The following is an 11474-nucleotide window of genomic DNA, read 5'->3' as shown; positions in this document are numbered from 1 at the left end:
TGAACAGCTTCATAGCTGAAAAGCATCTCTTGGTAGTAGTACTAACGTTGGAATTTAATTTAGTAAAACGTCATGACGTCATGTCGAATTTGATCCTTTGTGACTGTCATAAAAGTGAAGGAGACTGAGACTCTAAGATTGTGTTATCCAGTGGCAAAGCCAGGATTTACGGAGGGGAGGAACGAAATTCAAAAGAGTGCAAGGTTCAATCGAAACAGTTACTTTTAAATTGGAGAGTACAAAGTTTTGAGTCAATATTCATAACATAAAATAATCTCTCCACCACAGCAATTGTAAGCAATAATATCAAAGTCAATGTAAGAAGCTTAAATTGGTCAGGATTAGATCCTAAAAAATGTAAGGCGTTAATCAAACAGCGGACTGTAGTGCCTAGGCGAGATCTAGGTAGGAGGCTAGATAGATTTAAATTATCGTAAAATAAGCATTAAACAATATTTACATTATTTTTAAAAAGTAATACAATATTTATAAATAATATGAGAATTTAAGATAAATACAGTGAAAGTTTTAAACGAGAAAATAAAAAATTAATACAAGAATTTAAAAAAAAAAAAGAAAAAAAAAAGAAAGAGAAATGGGTTAATAAACCACAAAAAAAAAAAAAAAGATAGGGTTGGAAGAGAAAAAAAAAAGAGGAAAATACTTGGATCCTCGATCAAATCAAAGCCATCTGTCATTTTAAACTCTCTATGCCTATAACCTAGTAACCAACTTTAACCTTACACCTATAACCAAACAGTTCCTCTATTTTACTTTTGATACATCCATGATTCACCATTGATGAGTTGAAAAAGAATGATCAAATGAGCAAGAAGGATAAGTAATTGAGCAGAAGTAATCAATTAGTAATTAAGCAGATGTAATCAGTAATTACCTTTCCTGCAGCCTAACCCAGCAACGTATCCATCTCCACCAAAACCCTCCTTGCAGTTGCATCTATACCCTTCTGTCCCATTTGGCGATACGACCGTCGTACAATTGGCGTTCTTATCACACCCGCAGGTTCCCTCAAGCCACCACTCTAACTCCACCACTTCCACCTCCAGCATCAACGGCGCCGAGGTATTCAAAAGTTGTGGCGACGGCGACGACGGCGACGACGGCGACAACGATGACAGCAAGAATTTGCAGTTCTTCCGCTCGACGCTCCAAAAGTTCAAAAATGGGACATCCTTTCTGGTCTCAGTGTAACAGCTGAGGCTGCTGTTGGCGCTGCAGTTGGGCGGCGCGTCGAACCGCGCCTGCACCAGAATGTTGGGAATCTCGCAACTGCTCGACGGCGTCCCTTCCGTACAGTTCTGTAAAAGAATCGCGTTCCGTGTCGTCGGGGCGTAATTCTGGCTGTAGAGGTGGCGGAGGGTGTGGACGGGGCGGTTGCAACGGCTCTGGAGATTGATTCTTATACTGTACTGGGTTATGGACTGGATTGGAAACCCCCCGATTGCGAATCCGCTGTTTGGAGTGCAGTTAAGCTGGATTTCGCAGCCCGATGAGAACCCGAAAGGGTACTGAATCGGGCTGGGACCGAAACTCGGGCACGATTGGTTGCAGTGATTTGATGCATGGATGGTGAGTAGTGGAAAAACAAGTACGGATAAAATTAGGGTGAAATAACTCATACCAAGTACGTAACAAAACCACAAGGTTTCTAAATTTGGTGTTTGGAAAATTAAATGAGTGAGCTTTTGGTTCTTCAACAAATGAATTTCCGGCCTTCAGAATATGATCTAATCTGCCGGCTTTTCAAATTATATATTCTAAAACTCAGTTGAGTTTTAGCAAATAGTAAAAGGATGGAAATGCCCCTCGATTTTTGCCCTGTTTCTCTTGATGTTTCCACATTTGTACCGTCGAATGACTATTTTACCCATTCACTCTCCATGCGTCCATCATCCAATCACCCTCTATTTGGGTTGTGTCTTCTGGAAAAAAATGTGAATTAAAAACAGTCACATGATGTGTGGCACGACAAACTATAAAAGTTTATAAAAAAAAAATTAGATGCAGGGAGAGAAAATGATTAAAAATGGTGAGGCCGGCAGGGAGAGAATCTAATCTATGCGAGTGAATCTAATATATAAACTGGGTTGTAGCTTTTGCTAATTGAACTTCTGTCATAACTTGAAGTGTTTTCACCTTTTTTTTTATTGCAGTAAACGCAACACCATATGATTTAAAATGATAGACAATAAACCGTGTTTGATATTTTATTTGTGTTGAATACAACTTTTACTAGCTCAGATCATGGGACATCATCTTCTGCTACCTCAACCAACAGTACAGGATGAAAAATTTTCATGTTCCATTCGTAATCCTTTTTTTTTTTGTATGTAAACATCTTCCTAACGTTTTTAATGTAAATAATATTATCCTTCTATGTCACAATCTTTTATGAAACAATCTTTCTTGCAATTTCTAATCCCGCAGCAATGCAAGCACTGTTTTCTAGTATGATCTAATCCGTGGACCAAACGGCACTTCTTAGGAGAAAACGAGAGTGCGACAAGGAATGGACTTTATAGCTTACAAGTTACACACTAGGGTATATGACACGGGTCTTGCCTTGGTGTTTTTCATGAGAAAAAGAAATAGGCGTTACTAAATGACAAGACAATTCGTTTTGAATCTTGGAATGAAAATTTGGTTCGAGACACGACGAGACAAAGGAGGATGAGTGATGATAATTAATCTTTGTTTATACTAACGGACCAAAATGAAAAGTTAAAAATCACGCTTGTATAGTGGATTTATAATTGTTCACTTTTAAAAAGAAAGAAAAAGGAAAATGAGGACATAATAAAAAATAATGAAGATAATATTACAAAACACGAGTGAGTTTTCTGTAATTTATAAAATAAAAATTTGATTCAAATTTAAATGTAAGGAGATGAGCATGCTTCTTTGACCGGCTGGTCTAACTATATACTAGAATGTCGAACGTTAAAACATGTACTTACAATTAAACGATGTATTAAAGTGATTAGATATATAGAAGATTTAATCAAGAAGATATGCGCCGATGACGATAATTCATAAACCCAACAAAGGAAAGCTAATATTTCAAATTTGTTTTTTTATACAACAATATATTTACATTAAGAGGTGAAAAAAATTAATTGATATCGAACTTACTATTTATGAGATTAAAACTTAAAATTTCTCAATTACAAATGAAAAATAAAATCATTATATATTACACTAAGTGACACTGATATTTCAATTTTATACATACTATGTAACATTCCACATCGACCAACGGAGAGGAGGTGATGTGCCTTATATGTACATGCCTACCTCCATATAGCACGAGGTTTTTTGGGAACTCACTGGCTACGAATCTCATGAGAACTCCTAAGTTAAGTGAGTGCGAGTGAGAGCATTCCTAGGATGGGTGACCCCTCTAGGAAGTTCTCCTGTGAGTTCCCAATAACAAAACTGTGAGGGCGTGGCCAAAAGCGGACAATATCGTGCTACGGCGGAGTCGAGACTGGGATGTGACAGAATGGTATCAAAGCCACTATGTCGTGTGGTGCGAGTGTGCCGACGAGAACGTTGGGCCCCTAAGGGGGGTGGATTGTAACATACCACATCGACCAACGAAGAGAAGGTGATGTGCCTTATATATACATGCCCACTTCCATATAGCACAAGGCCTTTTGGCGACTCACTGGCTATGGATCCCATGAGAACTTCGAAGTTAAGCGAGTTTGGGTGATAGCATTTCTAGGATGGGTGACCCCCTGGGAAGTTCTTGTGTGAGTTCCCAAGAAAAGAACCGTGAAGGCGTAGCCCAAAGTAGACAATATCGTGTTACGATGGAGTCGAGACTAAGATGTAACTTACTAACTGCGATCTTGTTTATGAACCCAGATCCTCTCCGGATCCCCAAAAACTGAACCTAAGGATCAAGTGATTTGGGTCATTGAAATTTAATCAAACGGCTACAAACATGGGGGTCCATTTAAAGTTATAATAATTGTAACCGTTGGATTAAATTTCAACGGCCAAGATCACTTTATCCTTAGCTCAGATTTTGGGCTCGGAGAGGATATGGGTTCCTTGTTTACTATCAAAGCAGATATTTGATAATCCCAAAAAGGAAAAGCCAATGCCCGAAAATAGGGGGAAATGACAATACATGCAAAGAGGATCCCGCACTAATAATAGAGTAATGCTATTCTTACCACAATTTTATACCACATTTCTTTATCATCTTAGGTGGCAGATGAGTTGGACAAGCTACATAATTTAATTTCAATCTTTTTATTAATTAAAACATTTAAATAATCTTAGGTGGAAGAAGAAGACTCCTCGTATACCACAATCATCATTTAATTAACAATCTTTTTATTAATTAACATTTTGAAATTAAATGTTAATTAATTTAGATGATGTGACTGTCCACATCAGATACCACCTAAGATGGTATACAATTATGGTATAAAAATATGGTAAGAATAACATTATTGCTAATAATACGGGGGCAACATATTGGTGTTGACCCTAACTATTTATATCTTTTTTTAGCCCAAATCACCTATGTCTTGAAAATTTTATAAGTAGAATATGAATAAACGATGATATGTTTTATTTCTCGAATAAAATAATAACATCATGACAACACATGATGAGTACAGAATAAAATCTTAAATCCTATCAACACACATATAAAAACTAAAAACAGCTAAAACAGAAACCTTTTTTTTCAAATACATATTTTGAAAATTCATAAATCCTATATATAAGTATGTACATCTCAGCTTAAATAGAAGAAATAATGCATATTTGAGTCAAATGACATAAAGTCAATGAGCTGAAATTTTAATCATATGATTCTCAGCAGCTATGATTGTTCTTCTTTTTTCTTTGGCAATAAATCTTTGCTTTCATGATCATCAATCTTTACAGAAGACTATGGCCTTAGTTGGGGAAATGAGATCTACTACGGAATGCTTGTTTCTTAGTGTGCTGTTCTCATGGACTTTTTGTATTATGGTGGCCTGTGATCCCAAAAATATGAGTCAAAGAATATTAGGTAGGACCCTAAGCATGCATTGGATTGTTTTAATTGGTTGGCCTTTATCTTTTGTGTTTTATTGATTAAGGCGGTTTTGACACGTGAATCGAAAACTTTCAGATGCTACGGTTTAAAAGATGCGAATATGAAACAAAGGCTCAAGTCAAAAGTTGTAGATGACAACCTAAGAAAACTTGAAAAGTGACTCTAAGAAAAGACATAGAGTACTTGGAACTATCAGAAGATTTGGCGCAAAACCAAACGCAATGGTGTTTTATAATTCATAGAATCGACACCATCCAGTAGAATAAAGCTTGTTGTTTGTTGTTAGTGCATGGCTAAGTTATTTTCTTCTATTTTACTTTTGATACATCCATGATTCACCAATGGATGAGTTGAAAAAGAATGATCAAATGAGCAAGAAGGATAAGTAATTAAGTTGAAGTAATCAATTAGTAATTAAGCATTAATTAAGCAGATGTAATCAGTAATTACCTTTCCTGCAGCCTAACCCAGCAACGTATCCATCTCCACCAAAACCCTCCTTGAGCTACTCATCCCAAACAAAAAATTGACAAAGTAAACGGGCTAAACCGGACCGCTACTTGACCCGTTTCATAGTCCCATATTGAGCCTACCCAACCCGGACAATATTTTTAACGAAACGAGGAATCAAAACCTTCACGCGCACCGTTTTGGTTAGAAAGGAGACGAACCGGTATATTCCAGAGGCTTCTTTCTTCCAGCTAAAGCAGCTCCGCTCCGCTTGGTGGTTTCTTCCGCTCCGCTGAGCTTCCGCAGAACGACTGCCATTTTATTCCTTTAAAACCAGTGCATGCAACATTCCTTTTCGTTTTATCTGTTTGTCTCCGACGCCTGGACGTCGTTTGGTAAAGATCCCTTCTTTTTTATTTGTCCCACTTAATGCATTTTTTATTACAAAAACTATTGAAAATGGTTTGAAAATTTTGAGTTTTACCGATAAAGACAAAATAAAGAGTAAAATGAATAATACCAGGATTGACTTTTTAATGTTAAAATGTGATTTTTTGTTAAAGTGAACAGTACCAGAAGCTTTTCGTTAAAGTTCCTTTCTTTATTTGCTTTTTTGTTTTTGGTGAAATTTTACTTCCATTTTTTTTTAATTTAGTAGAAGCTAATGCATATACCGGGTGCCAGAAAACATATATATGTTTTTAAGGAAGGAGGAAATGTTGTGATTGTAAAATCTGGGATGATTTGGTGGGTTAGGAACTTATTAGACCATCTCCAACCCTAGGACTAAAACCTAAAAAATATAGCCCAGAAAATTTAGGTTTTAGCCAAAAAACAGCTTTTCTGCTTCAACCTCTCTGGCCTAAAATTTTAGTTTCAAATTATTAAAGAATGAATTTAAGTTTTTTTTTTAAATTAACTTTTTTATAATAAAAAAATTATGCAGACTATCGTAAATTAATCTTATGAACATTTTAATCTAAAAATATTTAAATTCTGATAAATATTGAAAAATCACTAAATCATAAATTATTCTTGAGTTAAATAAATTTTTTTAATTATTTAAGGCGTTAGATTTAAATTTGAGCCGTTACACCTTAATTAATTTAGTCGTTGGATTTAAATTTAATATAGCTTTTAATTGTTTCAAGCAAGAATTCGGTATTAAGTAAAATGCACTTAAAACTTAAAAAGCTTCCAACTTTATTGAAAGCGGTTTTGATCAGAGCACTTGTTTCTATGATCCATCACGTATTCATGCCCTTTTCTGCAATTTTTTGAACTCATTGGAACGATTCTTTGTTGGTTAACTACGTGTGAACGCGGTTCGCTTGTTTTTGCTATTTGCTTGTGGAATCGGAGTCAAAGATCATCTTCGTATTCACTAGATAATAAGCTCGCACGTTGTGGCGGGAACCAACTGTCATGAATGAACAGAGGGATACATAAATGAATGAGGTCGATAAAATAAGCAGCTTGACTTTCAACTGAGCATGGCTTAAACTGATTGAAATAAAAAGTCACAACACATGACATGATTAGATGGACCACTGCATTATCTGTAAGTTAAGATGTGGCCCCATAAAACATAAACACTTTCCAATGCATAACAAAATAGATTTTGATTCAAGTATACCTTGTATGACAGTGAATAAATTCCTAATGATTTTTTCAATCCATCTAGACTGTGAGAATCAGAAGTACAAACTTGAACTCTAGAGCTTCGTTCACTAGAATCACTTCCCATTCCTAAAATTAGGCAAATTCCCAACAATAAGAACAAAAAACCTCTTAGATTTCACCTTCACTTAATCATAGGCATCCACTCATCCGTAACAAATGGAGAAATAAGCAGAAATCACCTTGAGACAACACAGAGTCCACTGTTGCTGCCTCGGCATCATCTTGAACAGGAAGAATACCAATTAAGTGAAGATCTCAAGTAAATTTGCAACAACCCAAAACCTAACCAGCAGCAATTTGTTCATGATATCTTAAAACACCAAATTTTGTCTCCAAAATAGGACATTTAATGCAAAAGGTCAAAACTTTGCCTCCCAAAACTAACATCTGAGAGAGCATTGCACTTCTTGTCTTTAAAAGCATGAACGGTGAACTAAATAAAATAATAAGAATCTGCAATGAACTAAATAAAAACACATTTTTTACAAGCATTATTTGCACAAAAATTAAAACTGTATTGTGAAACTCACCATCCCACTTCTCACGAATGATGTATGATGATCAACCTATCACAAAAAAATGAAATCCAATTCAAATAAAAATAAAAAAGAGCTTGAATATAGCAACCCTACTCCCCCTCTTATGGTCTAATATGTAAGGAAGCCGTAATCCAATCATGTTAAATTCACCCTTTTAAATGCCACAATTTATCCAATAAAAAGAGAAATTGAAAGGAAAAAAAACCTAGAACGCAAAGTAATGATCGAAAGCTCCCTCTATTATTAATTGAGTGATTAAGAAAACATGGACTTGGTTAACTTGATATATGAAAGCTGAATTCATTTGACAAATGCTTCACGTACATCACGCATTCAAATATTAGATATTCTTTCCAAGCCATACTATCCACTATTTATTTCCAGAAAAATGATACACCATCTGGATAACAGCACCTGGTAATGAATTGATACTCAAAAAATCCCACAAAACCATTCACAAATACATATTTCACTATAAAGCATGAAAAGAGAAAGATAAGGGCTCAAATGTACCTTTTGGGTGAAGTACAGCGAATTTGAATGATGGCGCTAGGTAAAAGGACCTTGTTTCGGATAAGAAAGATGCCGAGGCTAGTGAGAAGCTCCACCGATTCCGCCATATTTGCAATTTGTAGTGAGAGGAAAGAAGACGAAACATAAAGGAGAGTCAGATGAGGAGGTAGAGAACAGAGACATTACCATATAAGTGCTTAATCCTAAAACAAAAAAACCTAACACAGAATTATGGATGTTGTTGTAGACCATTTTAAATGAAACGAATAAATATTTACCATTTAGTGAGTTATTGGACCTATTTAGAGAGTTACTGGACTGAAATGAAGCCAACTCTGCAACAGAGAAACAAATGGAAAAGTCAAAATCCAGAAATCCAAGTTTAACTCAATCAAATATAATAACCGATGAAAGTTGCAAGCTGCAAATACTCAGCAACGTAGACAGAGAAATTTGTTTTTCAAAGACTTCATTGGTCCTCTATTTTATTAATTATCGTTTGGGAAAGGAAATTGAGACAACACCTTATCAAAGACATTTACTAAAAACCAGTTACTTGGCTAACATGCATGATGGCTTGCCAAAGACTGGATTAAGGAATGCACAACTTTACTTTTATGATTATTTTCAATGACAGCTAAAAGGTCAGATCCAAATGAAAATAAAAGTTAGGACTTCACAAAACCAATTAAAAATCTAATTCCTAAGTTACAAACACCCACCAAATGATTCCAGATAAAGTTTTAAACTCAGGTCTTAACCAAATGATATCAAAAGTTAGGACTTCACTAAACAAATTGAAAATCTGATTCCAAAGTTCTAAACACCCACCAAATGATTCCGGATAAAGTTTAAATAAACTCAAAACCCCAACAAAAACAAAAGCATTGGTGTGAATTATCTGTATCTAATTGAAGAAACTAAAACAAAAGTAAAGCAAAGTATATACCTCAAAATGTCAACCAAGTTCAATAAATGCTCAACCAAAAACAAAAGAAAACATAGAATAAGTTTACCTGTTCTCCCCCTAATTAAACTGGAATGCATTTCACCACTAATATTCTCGTCATCCTCTTCACCCTGAAAAATTTAGTAGAAATATTCAATGAAGACGCTTAACGGAGATAGTAATATTAGCAATGGAGGAATTGAATTGATAACTAAAACTGCAAGACCAAATGACTACAATAGGTTCAAAACAGAAACTCGTCTGTTAGATGTCTCATCTTTAGGCAGTGCCTTGTTCATTTTTTTTTTTTTTTTTTTTGGCATGTCTTGTGAAGTTCATATAAATCAACAAAATTGATACTTTTGACACAACCAACAATGGAGAGGTAAAAAGCTAAAAGCAGAATGAATGTCTTCAGTTTTGCAAGTCAGAAATTCTGTTCGAGAATTTGCAACCCAGAAAGTCTGCCAGCAATTATTAACAATCACGGATAAGCTCCGAATGAAGGCCAATCTAAGCCAAAATATGTAGCGCACTAAAGATATTATTGCCCAGTAACAATGATAGATAAGCACATGTGAAACTAAAGAAATTTTTCATTACTATCAACTCCAAAAAGGAAAAATAACCTATGCAATCCAAAAAATGTTGATACAGAGTTGGAGTATCGATTCCTGAAATTGGTATTTGAACCACCAACTACCTCCGTGAATGTTTGTTTGCTTAATGGTTTGGGTTGAAGTTGTTTAAGGAAATCTAATTTCTTAAAAGGAGGAGATAATGCAGAGACGAATACAGAATAGTTCACGTGGCCACGTCAAAACAGGTTGAGAATTAAACTTCACTATGAATGGAAAGATTAATTGATGATAATTAAAAAGGCCTGATACCCAAGCCAAAATCAGAGATATCCTTTGTAAACAAAGAGATGAGCATTTTCACTCAAAATAACTTCTTTTTTTCCACTCAAGATAATTACACAATAATTACACCTTCACTAAGAAGATAAATTATAAAAATGAAGACTCTGAGAATAATTGCCTTACCTTTGTACTGTGATTTGCTGCGAAAAACAAAAATAATGTCATATACATTAAGCCTGCCAATTACTAAAAACAAAACATTTTGCCATGAGGAGAAGTAAGAACATACCGAAACTTGTTTGCAAATATATGAGAAAAATTTATACATGAAACAAATGGGAAATTTAGTAGGAAAGATAGGTCAGCCCACATGTGTGTAATCTATATACAAAAAACCACTCTTTGCATTAGCCAAATCGTTTCACAAATCCAAAAACACAGAATTATATCATGAAAAATGCCAATTAATGATTTCCCATTTACTTAAGCCCAACATCAAAGCCAATGAACTGATGAAAGAGCGAAAAAGAGAAACAAAAAACCTCAATTAAGCAATTAAATGGAGTATTACTTGATAGAGCTGGAATATTACCCAGTTCCTCGTAGAGAGGATCAAGAGTGACTGATGAGAGTGCAAAGAAATGAATGATTGAGAAATTCAAGCTTTGAGCTCAAAGTTGGGGCTTCCACTTTCCAACTGGGGAAGAAATAACAGAGAAAACACAGAGAACCAATCCACCAACAATATTAATCAAATGGGTTTCTTCTAATTCAAAATTTGGACCACCCAAATTCCGATGAAGCAATAACCGTTCAAAATTCCAACAGATTGAAGCCCTCACAGACTACAAATTATCGATACCCACCAATATAAATTTTGAAAATAGTAATAATGAAGGAAAAAGAAATTAAAGCTGCGAGCCATTCTCTAAATCTCAGGCACCAATCCAAATCACCAGTAATTTGCACATAATGATAAGAATGTAGTAGTATTTCCATTGTTTAAAACCCAAATTCAAGAAATCATGAAAAATGTAAACTTTATATGGTAATTGAAGCTTTACCTGCAGATCAGCAGCAGCAAATAGAATCCAATGACATGTACCTCAAAAGTGAGAGAGAGCTGAGAGATGAGTGAGAGAATCGATAAACAAAACCCCCAAAATCACAAAGGAAATTTGAACCGAAAACAACTTTGCAAATCCAAAATCACAAAAACGAAATTGAAACACCCACACTGAGAAAGCTGTAAAACTCACCAGGAAACGCTGGCTTTTCGGGGTAAAAAAATTATTCGAATCGAATTGAAGAACCGAGGAAAGTTCTACTGGTTCAGTGGTTTTTCCAGCAAGAAAGCACCTTGTTTGTAATTCGTGAGAGGTTGGACAGTGAGA

The 11474-nt window shown here is 35.1% G+C and overlaps 1 protein-coding gene and 1 long non-coding RNA gene across 3 annotated transcripts in view; both read right to left on the bottom strand.

Moving 5' to 3' along the window:
* The window catches only part of LOC126608790 (rust resistance kinase Lr10-like), a 43569-nt gene extending 41822 nt beyond the window's left edge, over positions 1–1747 (bottom strand). For both annotated transcript variants that reach the window (XM_050276789.1, XM_050276786.1), the window contains exon 1: positions 896–1747. In XM_050276789.1, coding sequence (XP_050132746.1) covers positions 896–1640 — 745 coding nt within the window. In that variant the 5' untranslated portion in view covers positions 1641–1747. The remainder of the gene's footprint in view (positions 1–895) is intronic.
* Positions 1748–7015: 5268 nt separating this feature from the next.
* On the bottom strand, positions 7016–11474 carry LOC126608826 (uncharacterized). Its single transcript, XR_007617978.1, has 5 exons — positions 11340–11474; positions 11145–11203; positions 9285–10777; positions 8269–8603; positions 7016–7782 (listed from the first exon to the last, which is right to left on the bottom strand). It is a non-coding gene; the product is annotated as an uncharacterized LOC126608826 (long non-coding RNA).

This window comes from Malus sylvestris, chromosome 16 (assembly GCF_916048215.2).
Source record: "Malus sylvestris chromosome 16, drMalSylv7.2, whole genome shotgun sequence".
Classification (NCBI taxonomy): domain Eukaryota; kingdom Viridiplantae; phylum Streptophyta; class Magnoliopsida; order Rosales; family Rosaceae; genus Malus; species Malus sylvestris.
Note: the sequence above shows the minus strand (reverse complement) of the source record. Positions and strands in the feature narration are given on the sequence as shown.